Source organism: Rhinolophus ferrumequinum, chromosome 6 (assembly GCF_004115265.2).
Source record: "Rhinolophus ferrumequinum isolate MPI-CBG mRhiFer1 chromosome 6, mRhiFer1_v1.p, whole genome shotgun sequence".
NCBI lineage: Eukaryota > Metazoa > Chordata > Mammalia > Chiroptera > Rhinolophidae > Rhinolophus > Rhinolophus ferrumequinum.
The window spans coordinates 56743448-56767149 of record NC_046289.1 but is presented as its reverse complement, the minus strand read 5'-3'; the positions used below and the strand labels follow the sequence as shown (position 1 = coordinate 56767149).

General features: G+C 35.1%; 1 protein-coding gene across 3 annotated transcripts in view; it reads left to right on the top strand.

Annotated features, from left to right (window-relative positions):
- The window catches only part of AP4E1 (adaptor related protein complex 4 subunit epsilon 1), a 66986-nt gene that overhangs the window by 19080 nt on the left and 24204 nt on the right, over positions 1-23702 (top strand). For all 3 annotated transcript variants that reach the window (XR_004423192.1, XM_033107924.1, XM_033107923.1), the window contains exons 9-17: positions 2198-2320; positions 2421-2530; positions 5314-5453; positions 6430-6542; positions 6656-6774; positions 10667-10969; positions 12897-13011; positions 17801-17924; positions 21423-21681. Coding sequence is in view for 2 of the 3 variants with exons in the window: in XM_033107924.1 (XP_032963815.1) it covers positions 2198-2320; positions 2421-2530; positions 5314-5453; positions 6430-6542; positions 6656-6774; positions 10667-10969; positions 12897-13011; positions 17801-17924; positions 21423-21681 (1406 nt within the window). In the remaining variant the exon portion in view is untranslated. The remainder of the gene's footprint in view (positions 1-2197; positions 2321-2420; positions 2531-5313; positions 5454-6429; positions 6543-6655; positions 6775-10666; positions 10970-12896; positions 13012-17800; positions 17925-21422; positions 21682-23702) is intronic.

The window sequence follows — 23702 nt, the reverse complement described above, 5'->3', positions numbered from 1 at the left end:
AGGACCTGGGCTTCCACCTCCACTGGGCGGTACCCTCATCTCCCTGCCAGAGTGGTGTCAGTACATAGAGACATAACATTTGAAATGAAAGTAAAGTCTAGTCTGAAGAATAAGGTATCAGTAGAACTTCAAATTTTGTGCATGTTCTAACCCAAAATATCTGTGATAAAACAGTGTAACAGATATTAGAATGTTACTAATTTTTAATTTGGTAATAGTTATTTGGTGGTATTTTGGTTAGGACCTGGGTTCCTCCGGAAGAGTAAGTACAGCTCTACGTGGCATGTTTAGCAATCCTCCTTCAGAAGCACTTTTAACTACTGCAGAGGAGACAGCAGAGTGGCTGCTTTTTCATTTATGGACTTATACTCACATATTTGTAGTGTTGGAGAATAAAGGGACTTTGGGTGGGAATTTAAAGACCTACTAAATTCATTTGCAGCTCATTTATGCCTAAATTGACTACTAAGTGCAATTTTGAACTATACCAGCTTTCCAGAAATCTTATGAGCATCTATATATAGAACTTTAGATTTTAAACTTCTGTATGTAGAAGTTTAGTTTAGGTGGGTAATGAGAATCTTTTGTAGTAAAATAATTTGATAGCAGGAAAGTTCTGAAATGGCAGGAATCCATAAAGGAAAATATGTCAGTTTTGATAGTGGAGCATCATCATTTTAAATTTTGCTTAGGACTGTCATGTTAGTTCAGGATTTGGCAAAATTTCTGAGAGCCAGATCACAAATATTTTTGGCTTCATAAGTCACATAGGTTTCTGCCACTATTCTCCTTTGGCTTTTCTTTACAACCTTTAAAAAATATAATTGTAATCTGAAACTAATATAATGTTATATACTAATATAAATTATATATCAATTAAAAAATATAAAAACCATTCTTAGTTCACAGGCTTGCAAAAATAGACTGAGGTCTGAATTTACTGGTAGTTTGCCCATTCCTGCCTGCGTTGATTAGTTAATTGACCAAGACTCTCTTTGTTTAGTTCATAAAGTTGTGAAGTCATAGCACAAAGACATTTTACAGCACAACATCTGAATATACAAAATATCTTTTTAGGTTCAATTAACTTACTTTGTAGGATTTCCTTTAATAAAAGTCAGTTCCCTTTTTAATAAATTATATTTCTGATTTTTCTCTCCTTGTATAGAGTTTATATAAAGCTTTTTACACAGAATTTATGTGTGCCTCAATTGGTAGGCAACTTAGCAATGTAAAACATAAGTAGTTGAATAATCACGATATATCTTGTATACAAAGAAGTGTCCGATCTGTATGTTTCAAGCTTTTGGAAGTACAGAAGGAGTGATTCTGTCGAGGACACTTGATGTGCTTCAACTTGTAGTAGAACTGTTTTTAAGTCTGTTTTTAAGTGAGATACTGTGTCTCACTTCTCATACTGTGATTCCAATGGGACTGCAGGACTTAATGGTGCCTCCCTCAGTGATTCTTTTTTACCATGGCAAAGCTCCAGCATGGCAAAGCTCTTTGACTTAGTGTCCACTTTGATCTTCTATTTTAAGTTATCAGATGTTTGACCACATGAAAAAATCAAATTTGAACACTATCAAGATATTCAATAGATTGTTCTATATTCTTTGGTGTTACTATTGAAGAAGTGACTTGAGGATTTTTGAACAGTGGCCCTACTTTGAAATAAATGTTAGAGCATCCCCAAATGATTATATTGATAAAAACCACTTTGAAATGAACCACATATACAGTTTCTGTGTATAAGTGGTAGAAACTGCCTGAAAATAAATTATTTTAAAGCCTTCAAGGAGTGTTAGAAACCTTTATTTATAATGAACAATAGATACATTACTTAAGTGTTCGTTAGAATGTGAACTCCTTGAGGGCAGGGGTGTTTTGTTCACTGCTGTATCCATACTACTAGAACAATACCTGGCACACAGGAGGTGTTCAGTAAATACTTGTTGCATGAATGAATGATCATTCTTATCAATATATACAATTCTCTTTAAATTATACTGTCGTAACATAATTCTAGTAACTGTAAGCCTGAAAAGAGTCAAGTTCATATTTTGAAAATTTTCCATAAAGATTTTTGACTAAAATTGACCTTTCAGGTAGTTTGTTTTGTTATGAATCTACACAGATTTGTGCTTTTATTGTGCCTTAATGTGATCCCTGACAGTTCTGTATTTTCTTTCTCTAGCTATTCTGTTTGAATGTGTGCATACGGTCTATTCTATTTATCCTAAGTCAGAATTACTTGAGAAGGCTGCCAAGTGCATTGGAAAATTTGTTCTATCACCTAAAATAAATCTGAAATATTTAGGTAAGATGATTGGTTCTTTTGACACAAATTACAAAAGGAGCTTTTGAAATTTGCTGGGCATTTGTTTTGTCACTTGGTATAATGTAATGTTTGTTGCTAGGACTGAAGGCTCTTACCTATGTTATCCAGCAGGATCCCACTCTGGCTCTTCAACACCAGATGACAATAATTGAATGCTTAGACCATCCCGACCCCATTATTAAAAGAGAGGTAAACTGATCTTTTGAATAGTGTTTGTGAAGTGTTACAATTTTTAAACTTTTTGTTGATATTATAGAGAGAGATGAAAGTGGAGGGCAGTATGTATGTGCGTGTGTGTGCACTCGTGCATTTTAACTTTGGAGAGCATTTATTCTTTCCACTAAAGTTTAAGGAACTTTTCTAAAAAGTACTTGTGTCAGTATCTACAGGAATGGTTTTAAATTATGCGTTGAAGGAGTTGGGTCCAATTACCTGTATGGATTCATTACTATCTTTTTGGTCCAAGAATTGTATCAGTAGGAGACCTGAATTTTGTTACCAGGTCTTCCTGTTAGTATACTTTAAAGATGTAATATATGATGACTAATATTTTTTTCATTACTCTCCTTAGCATCTGTAAAATTGGCTAATGCATTTCCTGTTACACATATAGGAATGTTGAAAGAATTAATAAAAATATCTCTAAAATGTTTTAAATTTCTTGAAAGGTGCATAATATACTTAATTGTTTTTGACTTTTTCCTTTTGTAAAATTGCTTTAATATGTACTTGGGTGTCTATGTAAATATTTCTGTTAATTCTCATGTAGAGAAATCACTCTATACCTTCATTTAAAATGGTATATAGGACTATGTTAAGAAGAGTGGATAGTTTTATTTCTGATTTTAAAAGTAATAAAGATAAAAAGAACCTACTAAACATTTAAATTACTTAAAAACAATGAGTTAAAAGTAGTTATTGAGAGAATACTGTATTGCATTAAATAGTTGTAATTTTTAAAAGATAAGATTATGAATTTTGATTTAAAAGGTACTGTTTTTGAAACAAAACTATTTTTGACAAATTGCCATGTATGCGATGTGTATATGTATACATACACATATTTTTTTGCATTCATATTTTTAATTTTCGGAAACTTGTTACCTGCCTTGAATGAATCTGGGAAGTTTATAGATGTATGCACTGATTTCTGCGTTAGTCATCATAGAAAAATGAGAAGGTGCCAAGGGACAATAACAAATAACTATATGGCTCTTCCACTTTGACCAGATACAGAGCATGCATTTTCTTTGTGAGGCTGACTACTAAATTGAACAGGATTGACTTAGGTACAGTTTTCTTATTGTTATATTGAATTATTGGGCTCTCATTTGAAAATGGGAGTCAAAGGGAAAATAGGCAACTGTTAAAATGATCAATTCTGATATGTTTGGTTCGTTACTTACAGTGAGAAAAGTAGTTTGAATTCTTTGGGGGAGGTACTGAGTATCCAATAGTGCCTCAAGAAGGCACTGTAGTACAGTCTCTTCATGCCGCTGTCACTTCTAACTTCATTACTTTATCAGTAATTACACGGCAAGAACTGTGGTCCGTAGGTATGGAGTGACCTGTTGCTTGGGGCTGGGATTTCATTTTACTTGATTTTATTACCTTTCTTTCATAAAAGGAGAAAGAAGGCGCGAAGGAGCTAACAGAAAAGACCTCTACCCATAGAATTCCTAATACCATGCACCATTCAGTCCTGGAAATGCGAAATTCCGTGGTCTTAGAGTAGGAAATAAATTTGGTGGAGATTATCTAAAAATATGTAACAGACAGTTTAGGGTGTACAGGGAGTATGTCTGAAGCAGCTTCTTAAATTGAAAACTATTGATGGGGGACTTATGTATTTATAGATTTTAAATAGAATTAAGGACTTTTTTTTTGTTTTAATCTTTCAAAATGTATTATCCTTTGTACTTGAAGTCTTGGCTGTAAGGATTGAAAAATTAGAAAGAGCCCTAAAGATATTTTGAACAAGTTTGACAAGTGGTATACTTATGTGGAAATTCTCTTGCTGCTAATATTGTTGATCCTAAAACACCAGGAAATGATACTTTCTCAGTATTGCCCTCGGTCTTATGTTGATTTCTGGGAGCTATATTTTTAGAAACTTAATGTAGGGCCTTAGGAAATCAGCCAAATGGGAGCTTACTCTGGTACTGGTCTTCCTTCATCTTACTTAAGGCAGCAAGAGGTATATTTCCTCAGCACTGACAAGCAGCTGGCAAGTGGTTCTTATTGATAATTGAGATTCTAAACATAGGCCTTGCTGACCTTTGAAGCGCTTGAGCCACCAACCTTTGTCCATCTATTAGAGGCCATTGGCCCTTAGCTGATAAACCCTCTCAACATGCTGTTTTCTGTTGTTTAGGTAGTATGGAAAATACAATTTGCGAGACTGGATTTTTGTATGTGTATGTACGTACATACACAGATACAGATAGGCATAAGTAATGTAGGTGTAAGAAGATGTTGTATTTTTAAAAAATAAATTACAAAAGTTTTAACTTTTTAGTCTTTACACAACTTTTTTTGTAGAAATGTCAGATCACAATTATCTATATCAATAAAAGGCTTTTAGACTTTGGAATTGATCATAATTCTTTTTAGTTAATAATAGTTTTATTTAAGGTTTCTTTCTTTTTTTGTATCTAAATTTCTTTAGTAATGATTTAGTTTTGTAAATTTTAAATAATAAATTTCTAGTTTTATTTTTTGTTTTGTTTTAGTCTTCAATCAGAGGAGATATAATCTGTATTTCTTTATTTCTAATAAAGTTACCTTTATTAAGTTCTGTGCATTTCTTGAGCACCTATAAACTGACCTGCCCAGTAGATCTACATAAAAGTGGAAGAATCAACTGTGTTATAAACATATATGTTACTATGTTTATCAATATTGCAAGGCATAGTTTTATAATGCGAAATTCCATGGTCTTAATACTGTTTTTATTTCTTTTTCTTAAATAGACTCTGGAACTTCTTTACAGAATTACTAATGCACAAAACATAACAGTGATTGTCCAGAAAATGCTTGAATATTTACATCAGAGCAAAGAAGAGTATATTATTGTCAATTTGGTTGGTAAAATAGCTGAACTGGCTGAGAAATATCCTTTCTTTGGACCATGAGTCATAAAATACCTTTAGTTACGCAGTGATTTTTAAATGATTGGTATAGACATGTTCACTTGCAAGTTGAGTTCTGAGACCCAGCAATAACTTCCCTTCCTGATATTCGAGCCTCTCTTATCAAAAATAGGAATTTGTGTAGACTTCTCAGGAGATGGCTGTTTTCCCCTGGCTCTTTTCATACAGTTGGTCAGTACTATGAGTAGAAGATAAAAGAACCTCTGCCTGATTTCTTTCAGTCTCTTCTTGTCTTTGTCTTTACTTCCTGCTCAGTTTCTTTTCTGAGAAAAGTTCTTGTTGTTTTGGGGTTGGGTAATCAAGATGCTGAAATTTATCCTGTAAACTATTGTTTATAGTAGAAATGCCATTCACATGTTACTTTTCTTCACATTTTTTAAAAGTCAGAGGAACTTGCACAGGTCGCAAAGATATTCCATTCTTTTTAAGATGTCTGTTGCTAAAGCTAAGAAAGAATGAATAAATAATGTTAATCAGATTATCTTGGAAATTGCTTACATTCTAGCCAGTGCTATAGCTCTGGCCAGCAGAATGATGAATTTTAGAAATGAAGAGGAACAGATGAGAAAATAGGTTAAACAACTTGTTCAAATAGACACATAACAACATTTAGTGAAGTATATATCATTTTCCATTATTTGTCATTCGCTGGAACGCTTCTTTAAATTATTTCCCATTTATTTATTGGATGCTTATGATGTGCAAGGCAGAGTGCTAGAGAAAGCACCGTGAACTTGGTTTGTTAAGTTTATTAAATAAGATTTACTGAGCACCTATTTTACATAAAACTGGAGTATAGAACAATTTATTGGCAGAGGTTAAAGATAAAAATGCCAAACTAGGATGAATTGGGGGTTATTTTAAAAGGTTGATGCAGAAAGGATAATTTTAGTAAGTGACATTTGGAAGTGTACTTGTTCTTAACACTGTGGACACATATGCTCCTGATAATGCGTGGTTTATTCAGACAATGAATGCTGTGTTTTCAGTGGGAGGAGATGTAATGCATCCTGATATTCCCAATAACTTCCTGAGACTGCTAGCGGAAGGTTAGTAAACTATTGCATTCTATAAAGTAAAGATTTTAAAATTAAATGTTTTTTATTACAGAGTCCTTAGAGAATTTAGTGGAAATTAAAATGATATATTAATTTCTTTGTAGGTTTTGATGATGAAACAGAAGATCAACAATTAAGACTTTATGCAGTTCAGTCTTATCTCACTTTACTAGATGTGGAAAATGTGTTCTATCCACAGAGATTTCTTCAAGTTATGAGCTGGGTGAGCAAAGTTCATTAAATCACAAATGTTTATAACATTTTTTTATAAAACCAAATACACTGTATTTCCTTCAGAAACCATTTAGTTAAGTCCTTCAGCTGTCAGTTTTTTCCCCAGTGGTTACCTTCTATCACTTAAATATTTACTTGTCTGTTCATTCTCCCTGCCATCTCACTTGCCTAGTCTTTTAAATATGGCTATTTGTTTGGAGCTCTGTGTCAATAATACATTTGTGTGTTTTCTATGTGAATCTGTATTTGAATGTGTGAATACTCATGCATCTGTGATATATTAGTTTCCTATTGCTGCACAAACTTAGTGCTTAAAACAACATAAACTTACTATCTCACAGTTTCTGTGGGTCAGGAATCTAACATGGCTTAGCTGGGTTCTCTGCTTGGGGTCTCTCAAGGCTGTAGTCAAGGTGTTGGCTGGGGCTGCTGTCTCATCTGAAGCTTGCCTGGTGAAGGATCCACTTCCAAGTTCAGGAATCAGTTTCTTTAGCTGTAAAACAGGGTTTGAGGTTCAAACTGTCAACTGTAGGGTACCCTTACCTTAGCTCCCAGAGCCATCCTTAGATTCTTGCCATGTGGTCCTCTCAACATGGCTGCTTGCTTCATGAAAGCCAGCAAAGGAGATCATCTCTTTGTAAGACAAAGGTCACAATTTTATGTAATTTAATCATATGTAATCACATACATTCTATCAGCTTTGTGTGTTCTTTTTTGCGTGTATGGGGGTGATTTGGAGAAGTGCAACTGCTCGGTCATAGAATATGCACATTTTAATATTTTATAGTTTGGTCAAATGTTAGCATGTTAACTTAAATTTTACCCAGACTTTTATTTAAGAATTTTTATTTTCTCATCTACAGGAAATTTGAAAGACTTGTATAATAAATATCCCTATGTTTTTCATCTAGATTCTCAGTTACTATTTTTAACCACGTTTGCTTTACTGAATCAACATCTAAATCTACCTATACAGTTTGTTTTGCTGAGCCATTTACAATTGAGTTGTAGACATCATGACACCTCACCCATGTAAAATTCAACATGAATCTCGTAAGAATGACATTGTTTTGAATAATGATAAAACCATTATTACACCTAAAAAATGTAACATTAATTCACTAATATCACCTAGTATACAGTTCATACTCACATTTATCCAGTGTCCAAAAAATGTCTCTTATGGCTGCTTTTCTACTCCCAATCCCAGATCCAGTCAGGGTTTACAAATTGCATTTAGTTATATCTTTTTAGCCTGTTTTTATTTTACAATGATCCTCAGTTTGTTTTTGTTTTCATGACACTGATTTTTTGTATGAGTCCTGTTGACTTGTAGAATGTCCAACATTTTGAATTTGTCTGATTATTTCTGGTTCAGCTAAACACTTTTAGCAAGACAACTACATGGGCAATATAACGTACTTCCCACTGCATCATATCAGAACACATATAATGTCAATTCCTCCAGTTATTGGCGATTGTAAGTTTCTTTGTTAGGTTAAGATAGTGACCTTCAGATCTCTTCATTGAAAAGGTGCCCTTTCTCCTTAGTAATTTATAACTAATCTTTGATTTTGTGAGGCTGTGTGAACATCTTTTCCTCAACTCTCTTTCACCAGTGGTTTTAGTATTGATAATCCTTGCCTAAACTGGTTATTGTATTTTGTGACCATTTGTTTTTTTCCTTCCATGAATGTGACATATCACTCCATATATTTAGAGTGTTTTTATTTCTTTCTGTAGCATACAAATCCTCTACATGTTTTGTTAGATTTATAGTTAAGTATTTTGTTTTCTTTAGAGCAGTAGTAAATGTATTTTTAATTTTGGTTTGTATTTTTGTTGCTAATACTACATACAAATATAATAGATTTTTGTATTTTGATCTCGTACCCTGCAGTCTCGTACTCTCACTTACTAATCTAGGATTTCTTGTGTAGTTTCTTGAAGCCTTGTTAAGAACTTTTGCGTCTCTGTTCATGAGGGATATTGGGCTGTAGTTTTCATTTTTTCCTACTCTGTTTAGTTTTGGTATCAAGGTAATACTGGCTTCATAAAATGGGTTGAGAATGTTCTTTCCTCTTCTGTTTCTGGAAAGGTTGTGTAGAGGGTGTTGTTTAATTTTCAAGTGTTTGAAAAATTTCCTATTATCTTTTCTGTTACTGATTGTTGGTTGGATATTTATTGTTAGAGAAAATACTCTGTGATTCCTTAAATTTGTTGAGGGTTGTTTTATGGCCTGTGGTGTGGTGTGTGTTATATGTTCTGTGGGTGCTTGAAAAAAATGGGTATTCTGCTGTTGGGTGGTGTGTTCTGTTCTGTAAATGTGGATTAAATTCTTTTGGAGATTGTGTTGACAGGGGTGTGGAGATTAATCATGTGGCCTCCACTGACACTGTGAAGGGGTAGCTTCGTTATTGCTGAGCAGTGGTGAAAGTCCTGGGCAGCCCCTGACACCATCCCAGCAGAGAGGGGAGGGTACCTCTTTATGCCTGGGTGTAGGTGAAGTGGTCTTCATGGACACTACAGAGGAGTGGCCTCTGCAGCTCGGTGGGGATGAAAGTCCTGCCCCCTCAACTCGGCCTTCTCTGTCGCCACCGTTGTGGGGGAGTTGTGGTGCCTCTTACAGCCTGGTGGGGTGGAAGTCTTGGTTCTCCACTCCGTCCCGTCTTTGCTGGGATGGGTGGGGCTGCAGTTTTTCTATGTGGTGCCTGGCTGGAGTTACTGTCTAAAAGTTTTCTGTCCTCTTGGCTCTTTGGCTAGAGAGCAGGCTTTCCTTGGGACTTTTTTGTCTGAGTCCGTTGGTATTTCCAATACTTGGTCTGGGGCCTGTGAGGCAACAGATAACCCACAATGTTGTTCCTTAATTCCCACGGTCCTTAGTGATCTGCTTTCTTTTCTTCACCTCTGAGTCTTTTTGTGTGTATTTTATGTATGACATCAAGGGATTTTATGTGTACTGAGTGGGAAGGATAGGGGAAAATGCTTTGACTCCATCTTCCCAGAAGTGAAGTCCACTGATATTTGAACTGGGATTTAGGTTACCTGTTCTTCTAGAGCTACCTACCATCTTTTAAAATTATTGTACTATTTAAAGGTTGAACTGATTTAGTCCTAGTTTTTCCTCCTCTTCTTGTTACTAGCTATAAATTTTCCTTTGACTGTCACCTCACCTCCCTCTTTTTTATCTTGCTAGTACCGTTATTTCACCAGAGACATAAAAATACTTCATAAATACCACTTACGAAAGAGCTCGCACTCCATAAATTATGTTTATTATTCTTAGACGAGTAGGATTATGTATCACCTGAATAAGTTAGATGTAAGAAAAAGGATATGTAACACAGACGAGTGTTCCTTAGAGTTCAGTGGATCATGTCCATGAGAATCAGCTGATGGTTGTTCAAAATGTATATTGTAGATTATCACCATAGACATACTAAATCAGAATATCTGGGGTAAATGTGTAGAAATCTGTATTTTAATGAAACATATCAGGTGACTCTTATGCATGCTGGCATGTGACAACGACTCATTTAAATGCTTATTGGAAAATAATAGCAGAATGTGAAAGTACTTGTAAAAACCAACAACCAAACCTGGAAGTTCAGAAAAAAGCTAACTTGTACAGGTATCTATCTGCTTTATATATTGTTAATGATAAAGATGTGGAAAATTTTTTTGTATTGCGTTCCAATTCTTGGTATGATTTTGAACCTAAAATGTACAGTTGTATCTTTATCTAATAGTTTCTTCACTGTGAGAATATGTTAATCTAGATTAAATTTATTCCAGCAGTCATCACTTTGTTTAGATTTCCAAGTATAGTTTGCTGTATAACTTGGTATTTGTACATAAATATCTCTTTGTTTTACTTGTAGGTTTTAGGGGAGTATTCCTATCTCTTAGATAAGGAAACGCCAGATGAAGTTATAACCAAGCTCTGCAGGTTGCTTATGAATGACTCCATTTCTTCAGAAACGAAAGCCTGGTTAATTGCTGCTGTGACCAAGTTGACACCTCAAGCACACTCTTCTAACATTGTTGAGAGATTAATCCAGGAATTTACTGTATCTTTGAATACTTGCATGAGACAGCATGCATTTGAATTAAAGCATTTGCATGAGAATGTGGAATTTATGAAGAGCTTGCTTCCGGTTAATAAGAGTTGTGAAGACACGGTGGTAAGACATCTGCGTTTCATCTTTTTAAAGATTGCATACTCTTTAACAGAATAATTCTTGCATTTGTGCTATATCTGGAATATATCAAAATATAATTTCTGCAGCACTTAAGATGAAGGTTAGAGTTTTTCTCACATTGATATGAGAGAGAATTTGAGAGCTTCCATTCAGTATTGATCCTAAATAGTCAGGAATAGAAGAGTATCTCTTCTGGAGAATTGCAGTGAAGGGATTTATACTCTGACAATCTCTTTTATATATAATAATTGAAGAATTTTTATTTTTATCTCCTTTGAATTTCTCTACTGTGTCATTTTATTATTACTCTCTCTTCTTTGAGAATGTAAAAAAATAGTTTTCCATTTTATTTTGTCCACCTACTGCCTAAATTCTTTACCACTTTGGAACCTTACCACCTACCTTTCCTTCTCCCACCGGCTTTCAGCCACCACCCCTTTTAACACACAGCACTCAGTTACTACTCACCTTCTGAATTTGTCCCAACTTCTCCCTCAGATTGGTGTAAATCAGAAAATTTCCAAAAGGAAACCAGATACGTTCAAATTTGTGTGTGTTGGATGACATATTGAGAAAGAGGAGAGGGTGGGCAGTAGTCCCACTAATTCTGAATCAGATTTTCATGGCTTGTATTAATTTTGAACCCTCGTTTATTCTTTCTCTCTACAGCTCCTTAAAGGCAGAAGCCTTGATTTAACATAATGGTAGGCATTCCAGAGACATTGAAATGGTTAATAAATCTGCTGTACATAGTATTAGACTTGGAAGTAACCACATTTCCCCTTTCCTCCCATGAAAGATAACGATGATGACATAGTTTCATCTCTTAAGAATTTATTGAAACTAAACCTTTCCAAATTCATAGTGTAGCAAGCCATTTAAATGTTTGCGAATTACCTGCTGTTCTAAATTATCTGTGCTGTTTCCAAACACTTAGCTACATCAGGAGAAGCAAATCTTTGGTTTCTGAGGTCATCACTACATATCTATTTTTCTTTCTCTCTTTTTCCTTTTCCCCTTGCCCTTTCTTCATCTCTTACTTCTTTTCATTTAATCATTGTCTTATACCTTTCTGTTTTGAAATTAAGTAATTTTCCATAAGATTTGAAAAAACATTTTTTCATAGAAGGGAATCAGACAGTTAAATCAAAGGGGGCTGAATAATAGCCCTCCACCCATCCAAGATATCCACTTCTTAATCCCCGGAACCTGTGCTTATGTTATCTTGCATGGTAAAAGGGACTTTGTAAATAGATGTGATTAAGGATTTTGTGATGGGGAGATTATCCTGCATTAGCCAAGTAGACATAATATAATCACAAGGGTCCTTATAAAAGTGAGGCTAGAGGTCAGAGGAGAAGTAACAATAGAAACAGAGATCAGAGTGATATGGCCAGAAGCCAAGGAATTCTGGTGGCTCTTGGAAGCTGGACGGGACAGGAACTTATTCTCCCCTGGAACCTCCAGAAGGAACTAGCCTTGTCAACACCTTGTTTTTAGCCCCCAGTGGAAGAAGCTAATACATACAGATTACAGCTCGTAGTGTATGTATCTTCTCCTTTAATAGGTTATAAGTCTCATGAGGGCAGGAACTGTGTCTTTCTTTGTCTCAATCATAGCACCTCACATGATGCCCTAATATAATTGGATGCTCAAAAATGTATTCTGAGATGCAGTAAAATTAATAATAACTGCAAATGGTTTACATTGTCAGATTATTAGCCGAGTGATTTGATTATAGATATTTTGGAAAGCTAGACAGTTAGGTAGCAGTTTTGGAATTGAAGTTCTGTTTTTCATTTAAAAATTGTTTTTAGGATACATGGACTGAAAGTATTTATGTGAATGTACAGTCTACTGTTTAGGGTAAATTTTTTTAATTCCTAATTTTTGCTTCATTTTAATGCAGGTAGATGCTTCCCTGTCTTTTCTAGATGGTTTTGTGGCTGAACAACTGAGTCAGGGGGCAGCACCTTATAAACCTCACCACCAACGGCAACAGGAAAAGCTTTCTCAGGAAAAAGGTAATTTATCATGAGTTTATAAGCTAGGTTATAGAGACATCATTTTTTTTTTAATGCATGTAAGCAAATAACTGAGGATATTTACTTTTATTATCTTTAATAAATCTACTTGTGACTTGTTTACCCTGGCGAGGTCTTTAGAAATCCAGAAATAAAGTTAACCTAGAGGTATTCACAAAGTCATAGGCCTTCTATACATATGAAGTGCCTGAAACGTGACAGCCATCCTAGAATTTTGAAAGACTTCGAAAGTGTAATTATTATGTTGGTCACTGTGCTAGAGGGCTAACGGATATTCGTATAAGCATATCTGTGAAAAAGTTTCAAAAAACAACTCTGGTTACTATGGACTAGTGAGTTTCATTTTCATTCTCAGCAGCCTTGTACATCTGTATATCTTAAGTATATTAGAATACTCTCCAACAAAATATCTTATCAGTGAAGTTAGGAACAGTAAGAAAGGAAAGAATAACTTTACACTTAAGAAATGTAGCATGTCAGGGAAAGACTTCTATCATGATTTTGGTAAACAGGAAATCACTGAGATACTTGGATGGTGAATGGGCAGTATGTATATGAATACAAGGAGACCACTGCATATTATCTATATAAGGGTTCAGAATGTTAATACCGCAAAGTTCAATGATGAAAAGTCTCTTTTTTTCTATTCATCATTTAATAATTTTGTTGAGTACTTCTTATTTTCCAGGCTCTGTGCTGGGTAGAACTAAAATGGTTAATCCTCAAATGAGACCAAAAAATATAAATACTAATAATAGGCTTGATGTTATCTTTTTGCAGAGTACTTACTCTTTTAAGGTTTTTGATATATTATTTAGCACAGTGATACCTAATGGCCTAGAAATTTCAACTTCCTTTCAAAAAATAATCAGTTTCCGTCCCATTAATTCCTCATATATTGATAGACTATGTGGAGGAAAAAAAATAAAGTTTTAAATTACAATTGCCCGACCTGAGACTATATATAGTCCATATAGAGGCCTTACGACATCCAGGGCATAGAGTGAAAATTTGGAGTTCCAGAGTAGGAGATATGGTCCAATTGCCATATTTCCTTGTTTTAAAATGTCTGGACGCCATCAGTTTCTATTATGGCAATTTAGGGATGGAGTAGGTAAGGGGAGGTAGGATGAGGGGCCTGATTCCTGGCACTGACTGTCTTCTTTCTTTAAATGAGTTAAGTGGCAGATGCAAATAAAATAGATAATCCTGGAATTCCCCAAGCTAATGCATTCCTTTGCCAACTACATTTCTCCCCCCCCCCCCCGTAGAATCATCATTGTAAATGGGGTTAAGCTCTCAAATTAGGCTCTTCCCAAATTTATTTTTCAGAAGTTCTCTAAAGTAAAATTAAAATTTCATGAGATTAGACTGTTATGTCAAGGAAAAAGAAATGAATTAAGAGACAGGACATAGCAATGCTTAATAAATATTTGAGGAATAAGTTATAAAATTATATATCTCAGAATGAGTGGCTGTAAGACAGAAAATAAAGAGTAGGGGGAAAATGGTATTTTTGGACTAAAAAGTTGTTAATTCTGGAATCCTTCAAGTATCAGTCAGTTCTGATACTGATCTTATTTGAGATTTTTATAAATAATTTTCAGTGACTACTAAATTTCACGTTAAAACATTATTCAAATATGTTGTAGTCCCAATGTTAGATAAAACTATAAATTGTAAGGGGAAATAACAGTATAATCTCCTGCCTACAGAACTATGGCTTTTAGAAAACCATGTCAAGTTGAGATTGTTACTCTCTCAAAAAATAAAAAAAACAACAGTTTGGGATGGTCAGAGAAGTAGAGCCAAATGATCAAAGTATAAAGAAACTGCAGTCCAAGGTTAAGATAAAGAAGGAGGGTTCAAATAGTAACTAGACTTTTGGGGGTGATCACTTTGTAGTGTATACAGGTGTCAAATTATAATGTTACACACCTGGAACTTATGTAGTAAAAAAGTAAAAGGGAGTGTGTGTATAATCAAGGCCTCTAAAGTCATGAAGGATACACAATCAGGTTAAACATTGAATTTCTTATTTATGCCCAAGATAGTGTATATTTTCCCTCTCACCTGGATTACTTTCAATAAATTGCAACTCCCAAAGACTCTCTACCTTCGGTTCGTGCTTTCTCTTCTACATGAATTGCCCTTTGTCCTTATTCTTCTTGTGATTAACTTCTATTCATTAAGTTGCAATTCAGCCATCTTCTTCCTTCCCCTGACTCTTTCTGCATACTATTATTCTCCTGCTCCCCACATACACATGAGTTCTTGGACATCTAGTTAACTCCTAAAAATCTTTGGCCCTTCTAATCATTCACTTCTGGAAGGACCTTGGGAAATTTTCACTGAAGAATGTGGTTTGAACTTCATTCTCAACCTCAAACCTTTCTAGGCCTTCCTTAGATGGCAATCAATTCTTTTGTCTCAGGATCAGAATTTTATGTGACTGTTCTCCAGATACTGTCCCCTTCCATGTCTAGTCTTTTTCTCTCTCAAACTCTCACCTCTAATTTTGAATTCTTTTTATTCTTTGTTTAAACTGTATGTTCATTTACTCCTTGCTTAAGCTCTGTCTTCTGCATAGGAAACATTTCTTGAGCTATTCACTATTAGTGGAAGTGTTAATGCAGATACTAGATGACCAATCGTCACAGACGCTATTAAAAAAAGGGCAATATGGGATAGAAGGTTAGATTAGAGCATTGAAAAGCTTAAAATGAGAGGGTATTGTAGCTGAAAAGGACCTTAGAAAGATTTAAACAAATAGTTTCCAAAGATGATTGTGAATCAGAATCGCAGAGAGATTTTAGAAATGATACAGATTATACCGTCTATACCTAAATCTCTGAAAGCTTGGCTGTTTGTATAAAAAGGTCCGTCGGTGATTCTGTGAAGTCAGCTTGACTCTGGTCATCAAATCAACATTTGGAAACTGCTGATCTAGTCTGAACCCTTCACTTTACAAAGAAATTAAGGTCTAGTTCATATATCTGGTTAACACCCAACCTGCGTCAAGAACTCAGTTCTGTTGATTACTAATTAGCCCATTTGTTTTTTTCTACTGCACATTGATTCCTCTTCTATATCATTCGTTTAGCTAACAAACAAGCATTTATTTAGTACTCTTTGGGTTAGATGCTGTTTCCTTTGGAGGAGGCGGTATAGTTGAGAGTGCAACTCTGAAACCAGAGTACATATCTGGTTTCTTATCTGGCTCTATCATTTCCTATTTTAGTGATCTTCAGTAAGTTCGTAGCAAACTCTTTGCCACAGTTTCTTCATTTGTAAAAGGAAGATAATAATTACAGAAGTTCATGTTTATATTTTCTAAGATACATTTTATGATTTAATTAGGTTTTTTGTGTTACAATGCAGATAGTCCAAGAAGATAAATGTGCCAGTTAGGATTAGGTTTAGCTACATAACATATTAGAAAACAAATAAGCAAAGTGGGTCCTTATGCAAGGCAAAAGGTTATTTGCTCTTTTCATTAAAAAGATTCATAAGTAGGCAATCAGGGTTGATGATGGCTTCATGACTATAAAAGAGGAAGGGAGAAAAAAAAGATGTTTTTTAGTCCAGGAGGATTCCTCCCAGAAGTTGCACACAAAGTATGTACGTAATTTCATTGGCCAAAACTCAAATAGTAAAGGAGTCTGGAAATGTCATCTCTTTTCTGAGTGGCCGTGTACCTAGCTAAGAGTCGAGGGTTCTGTTACTTTGAAGGAAGAGAATAGATATTGTCATCTCCCTTACCACAATCACAGTGTGAATTTTCATGGCTCTGATCGAAAATTATACAGACTCAAAGGAATGTGAATCTGAGTAAACCTTGTTCTTTGTCAGTAAGAGAGATTACACATTAAGGGCTCCATCACTCTGTTTGGTGTAAGACTTGCCTAAGAGCATTTTGTTAGGCAAAAACATGCTCATCTCTTCATTCATATCTTAAACATTTTTGCATGAGAGCAGCAACTTTTCAGTAGACATGCTTTATCAGTTGTCTTTCCTAATTGAATTATTTTTCAGTTTCTAAGGGAGGTAAAATGATAAAAATGAAAGACTCTTTTTTTCCCCTTTTTTAAAAAAGTTATTTTAAGTGTGTTTTCCAGGACCCATTAGCTCCAAGTCAAGTATGGTGTTTCCTCGAATATAAGACCTAGCTGGACCATTAGCTCTAATGCATCTTTTGGAGCAAAAATTAATGTAAGACCCGGTCTTGTATTATATAAGATAAGACCGGGTCTTACATTATAGTAAAATAAGACCAGGTCTTACATAAGACTGGGTCTTACATTATAGTAAAGTAAGACCGGGTCTTATATTCATTTTTGCTCCAAGAGACGCATTAAAGCTGATGGTCCAACTAGGTCTTATTTTCGGGGAAACATGGTAGTTGTTTCAATCTAGTTGTGGAGGGTGCAGCTCACAGTGGTCCATGTGGGGATGGAACTGGCAACCTTGTTGTTAAGAGCATGGTGTTCTAACCAACTGAGCTCACAGGCCCCTGAAAGAGTGTCTTTGATTAACTAATAGTATGAAGACTATAGTAGACATTCAATAAATCTTAGCTACTTTATTATTGTTATTATAAATATTTGATTAGAATATCTCCAAAGTCCCTTCCAGTTTAAAAATTACCACTGGATTCTAGTCTTCAATTATTTCAATAGTAAACGATAATTTTGATAGTTTTTCCTTTTTTAAAATAATTTTTGTTTAGTTTTAAATATGAATCTCTGTTATTGTTTTAAAATTCTAGTTCTCAACTTTGAACCATATGGACTCTCCTTTTCTTCATCTGGCTTCACTGGACGACAGTCTCCTGCTGGCATTTCTCTTGGTTCAGATATATCTGGGAATAGTGCAGAGACAGGGCTGAAAGAGTAAGTTCCTTTCTTATTAAACATGAAAACATGGGAGTATTTAAATGTCTTTAAATGTAGAAGGGTTCCTGAAAGCTAAATTCTGCATGGGCTGCTGTTTCAGTTGTTTCTATTTATTGCTCTCCACATGTTAATGCTGTACAGTAAGTCCTTATACTTTAAAAGAGCTTGCTTACTTCCAAGACAGCATAGGATGTATACAAGCTTTATACATAGTAATGATGTGTGTGTTATTACTATATATTGTGTGTGTGTGTGTGTTTAAAAAAGTATATCAGAACTTATATACCCAGGTGAGTATTCAGCATATCATTCTTTGTTTCTTATAATCTATTTCTTACAACCATCTCGTTGGAACGTTGACAAATATAAACATAAAATAAGGTGATTGACTTCACTTGAGGAAGTTGTATATTTTGCTCAAAATGCTTTCAGAGCTTCTTTCCAGCTGCTTGAAAATTGGTGATACGTATGTATAAATGTGTTAATGTGGAGCCAAATTTTTATTCTTTTTAAGTAGATTTTGATTTTGGAAATGTAAATAAATTGTTTTTAGGAATATGATTAAGTTAATAAAATGAGAAAATGTATGTAAAGTGCCTCACAACCCACTACATAGTAATTGATAAATGGTAGCTGCTAATATTAATAATTGTTCTTGCCATCATTGTCATCATTATCCAAAGCTGAGTTAACGAAATAAAATTAGTGATCAATCTGGATGACTTTGGTCAATACCCTGTTGTGACACAAAGCAATGTATATGGCTTCCTTCTTTGTGTAGGAGCTTCTAAAGGAGTTTAAGTGTTTTTAGTAATGGCAGCATTGTTGGAATCAATGTGATAGAGTCTCGAAGGTGACAACATTGAAAGATGCCGTTTGAATTTTGCATTCTCATATGTTCATTAAGGAGTCGGTCACCTTACTTTCTGTTCATCTTTGCATTTGTCAGTCTTCCAGTGAAATGGTTATAAGAAGTGTATCTCAGAAGAATGACACATAGATTATGAGGAATGTAGAATGATATGCTCAGTGAAATGGCATAAGTTCAAAAATCTCATTCTTAGCCTTTTTTTTCCTTCCTTTTTGACACCCTTTTCTTTCCCAGACATTTAATTTTTGTATTGCAAGCATGGAGAGCAGATATGGTTTGTGACCATGTGGTGGTGGAGGCGATGGCAATTAAATGTCTCAAACAGGGATGAGAGGGGTGAGGAAAGGAGAGACAGGAACTCTCCGACCCCAAGGAGGAACTTAGTTCTTTTTCACCTGCACAGCAGTTGACAGCATCTGCTTTTTCAGTATTGAACTAGAATCTGGAGGACTTGACAGGGCCTCGTAAATTCTATACGTGTGCAGGTACAACCCTCCAAGAAGTGACATCTGGTAGAGCTGCTAAGGAATTACACATATGCTATATTATCGTAAAATGGAACAGGAGGGATGAATTTAAAATTCCTTTGCAAAGAGGACCACAGCTCACACATTATTTCAGATCAGGAACCTGTGTGGTAATAGGCAAAGTGAATGAGTTTTAGAAAGGAGGTAGTCACTCTTCTGTCGCCTCTGGCAAACTGAGAATAAAGTAGTGGCCAACTTAAGAGTGTCTTACCTCCAGCCCTGTCACAGGCAGAACCCTACCTCAAAGGGCAGTTCCTAGAGCTGAGTTAAAATATGTCCCTGATCTTTTGAAGGTTGCTTGACCAGAGTTTACATCTGTGTTTGAATGGTCTGATTAAAAATAATACAAAGCTGTACCATATAAAACCACCAGTTATATTTTTATTATTGTCAAAATCCAGACAAAGATGGCGCATGTTTAAAAAAATTCTTTTATAATATGTTTAATATCATATTTTGTGTATGAAATGGCATTAAGCTGCTCTCTTTCTTGCTTTTTAGACTGTCTGTATGGAATGCATGACAGAAAATTTATGTTGCTAATAGGCATGTATGCAGATGAAATACTTGTAAGTCAGAAAAATCTTTAAAATAGCTCAGGGTTCCTTTTAGGGCTTATTTTTCCTCCCCTCTCCCATTTTGCCTTTTGTTGTGGATTGGGTTCCCTGGGAAGTGCAGAGCGTGTTGGAATTTAGCATGCAGAATATTAAGGAGTGCTCTTGGGATCAACACCGATGGAAGGAAGGGGAAAGCAGCAGGTTTGGGCGGAGGTAAGAAGTTAAGATGCCATGTGGTGCCAGTGACGGCCTTTGCTGACCCCATGGGGAGCTTGGAAGCTAGAATGGCCCTTCAGACTTGTCCTGAGTTAGACCAAGATGATGACGAGTTTTTATTTTCTTAAAAACTTTTTAGAAAATTCTTTTGGTACCTGAAAGAAAGGGAGAGATGAAGATACTTGTAAAGGAATGTTCAGCAGCAAAATTCATTGAGGAAGAACAGACTGATTCCCCATAGGTCATTCTTTATTAACATTCAGAGTTTCTTTCAGCCAGTTAGTACTTAATAGCATGAGTTCTTTACTCAGTGTGAAGTATAACTACTTGTTTTTGTTTCTGGTGTAGTGCAGAAAATCAAATTGATTATGATTGCAACAAATTAGAAGAGAATAATCAGTACAAGTGTTTCTGAGTCTTTCTTTTAGATTCATTTCATGATCTGCTTATCTTGTATTAAAAAATTTTTAAATGCTATTTTTGACCATGATAGGGATACTTAAATGAGCCAAGTACCAAGGACACACAGTTCTTACATGAAAACAATAGAGGCAATCTTTGGCTGTTTCATCTTGCAGTTATGATTATATTAGTCATTCCAGATTCATAGCTGTAACTTTTGGGACAATAGTAGGTGAGTCCAAATTCTAATCACTAGTTTAGTTCTTCTTCAACTGAGGTATAAAAAACTCCTAACCTTCATGCTTTTCCCAGAAATTGTACTTTTTTTTTTTTTACAGATTAAACCTCATTTCATTTTTATAAAAGTACATTATATAATAGTTGAAAATGTAGCTAGTCTTCATATTAAGAAAACCTTTTGGATTAAAGGTTAAATTTACATACAGGAATGGATTTGAATTTTTTTATTGTTTTCAACAGGATTTTATTTCATAAATTTATGTAGGGTTAAATCTTTCACTGAATGGTGATAGCTAAGAAATTTAAGAGTCATTTCTCATCTTTAACTCATCAGAATTAAAAACAAGATATTTTTGAAAAGTCAATGGGGGAAAGGAACTGATTTACAGTAGTTCTATTTTTGGACACGTTATTTAAGCAATTAAATGAAAATTAAATGGTCTGATATTTTTAACTAAGTCTAGAGTTCTGTTGCCTTAAATCGTTTGGCTGGAGGGTGAGGGGAGGTTGGTTGTAACTGAAATAAAATCTAGAGATCTAGGTTTTACTTCTGGAATATAAAATATAACATGAAAACTGCTTCTAAAAGGCAATGGCAATAATGTGTTTTTTTAAAAATGCTTCAAGAAAGTAACTAGCAATTATTTTTAAGTTGAGTTGATTTCATTATCAATCTCCGTAGGACAAATAGCTTAAAGCTGGAAGGCATAAAGAAATTGTGGGGGAAAGAGGGCTATCTTCCCAAGAAGGAAAGCAAAACTGGTGATGAAACTGAAGTTCTGCCTGTTCCCCAAGAGAGTGGAGTCATGGAGAACGTAGATCAAACTATAACAAAAAAGGATCAATCTCAAGTTCTTGCCCAATCTAAAGAAGAAAAAGAAAAGCAGCTGCTGGCGTCATCATTATTTGTTGGACTAGGATCAGGAAGTACAATCAATTTGGTAAGTAGTCAGTTATATTCCTCTGAGAATCTGTGTCCCCTGTTTGGTACCAAAAAACTGGTGCTATATAAGTTCGTGGCCGTCATCTATACACATGGTGGGAAATGGTTTCCCCAGCTCCAGTGTGCCACCAGTGACACACCTTTTGTATTCCTGAAAAAGAAAATCTAACTAGTTCGGCCTGAGTCAGGTGTTCTCTTACGTCCAGTCAGCTTTGCAAGGGTCAGGGTCCAAATAAAGTCACAAACATGGCTGTGGGTAGTTTCACCCCGTGGGTGGAGGACAGCTCTCAATGGGAAAGGGGCTTGATGGAAATACTGTCAATAATAATAGTTCAACAATATTGATATGTCTATGGAAAGAGTACTTCTCAAGATGGTATTTTTAATAGTGAAACATAGGAATCAGTTTGGAGAATTGGTACATAAATTATATTAGTTCAGAATATTATTCAGCCATTAAAAATTATATACTGTATTATAAAATAAAAAAATATATATTAAAAACAGAATATACCGTTTTATTTACACTTGCCTATAACTTAAAAATGTTTTGAGACTGAAAGGAATTATATAAATATGAAAACTATATTCAGGCATTACGATTACGATGATTTTTCAAAAGTGTTTATGCTGATATATTATTCTCATAGTAAAAGAATGAAAAATTGGAGTGAAGGACAGGTGCTATTTTTTAGCATCTGAGAATTCCATGTCATATTCCGTTTGGTGGGCTGATGAACCTACCTCGTGCAGACTTGTGATTAGAGCTACGTGTTCGTCAGTTCTACATCATCCTAGTTCTTTCCGCCTCCTTCTCCCTTGGTGGAATTTTCCCTCGATCCCTATCAACACTAGACCAGACTAGGCTACACCCTTTGCCTGTTTTTCTCTCTTTTCCAGATCCTATTTCTATTAGACTTGATTTTCCCTCCTAAAGAAACCCAAATTCAGCCTTAAAGTATTAATAACTAATGTATCTTAATGCTCTCTCACTCAATATTATCAGTTCAACAGCAAAGTAATTGATTTGGATCTTTAAGTTGTTCCAGCAGGCTGTGGCAAGGGTACCAGTGGCTGCTCTGGCTCAGAGTACACCCAGATCAGATTGCGTCAAGGTCAGAACGCACCCAGGCTTAGGTAGGGCCCTGATTTGTGAACCTCATTGCTGAGGTTAAAGGATTCCTGCCGTCTCAACAAAGTGCACAGCTATCAGATCCTTCCTCAGGAGAACATTCAGAGGGACAAATTAATTATCAGACTTTGTGGTCATCTTAAAATGACCATGTTCCTCTATTTATGTTATGCTAAATACTTTTTGGGTTACCCCTTATACTTTTCTTTTCTCCTCAGCTATCACTAGAATAGTTTTAAAAAGAAAAAAAGGAGTATATTTCCCAGTTTTGAGGGACCCTGAGTTCTGTGAGAAACTGTTTGTAACTCAGGTGGCATTATGCAGAACGGAGGGGAAGTGAGTGATTACATGAAATTAGCATGTGTCCTGTCACTCCTCATCCACAACTTTTCCTCGGTCACTGGGGCAAAGCAGACAGGATGGGCACTGACTGGATGTGCTCCATCTACAGCATGACTCCTTTTGTGACTGCTTTTCTCTAGCAGTCCTATTCCCTGCCAGTTTTTCTTTAAGGCTCTCAGAAAAATTTTTGTTTAAGGCTCCTCAGTTACATAGTCAAGGCTATATTGATGTATTTTACTTTAATTAGTTTTATTTTAGGTCTGTGATCCAGTTTTAGTTAACTTTTTTTACATCGTTCACTGTGTCACAAGAACCTAGGGTTTTTTTCCATTTTCCTCCCTTCACCTCTTATTTCATCTTCATTTTTAAAAGACATTTTCTCTGGGTAATGAATTCTACGTTAACTGTTTCTTTTGTTTAAGTATTTTAACAAAGATGTTACTCCAGTGTCTTCTGGCTTATTTAGCTTCTCATTAACAGGAGATTAGAGCAAAGGAAAAGATCATTAAACTTGAAGACAAAATAATAAAAAATGAAACACAGAA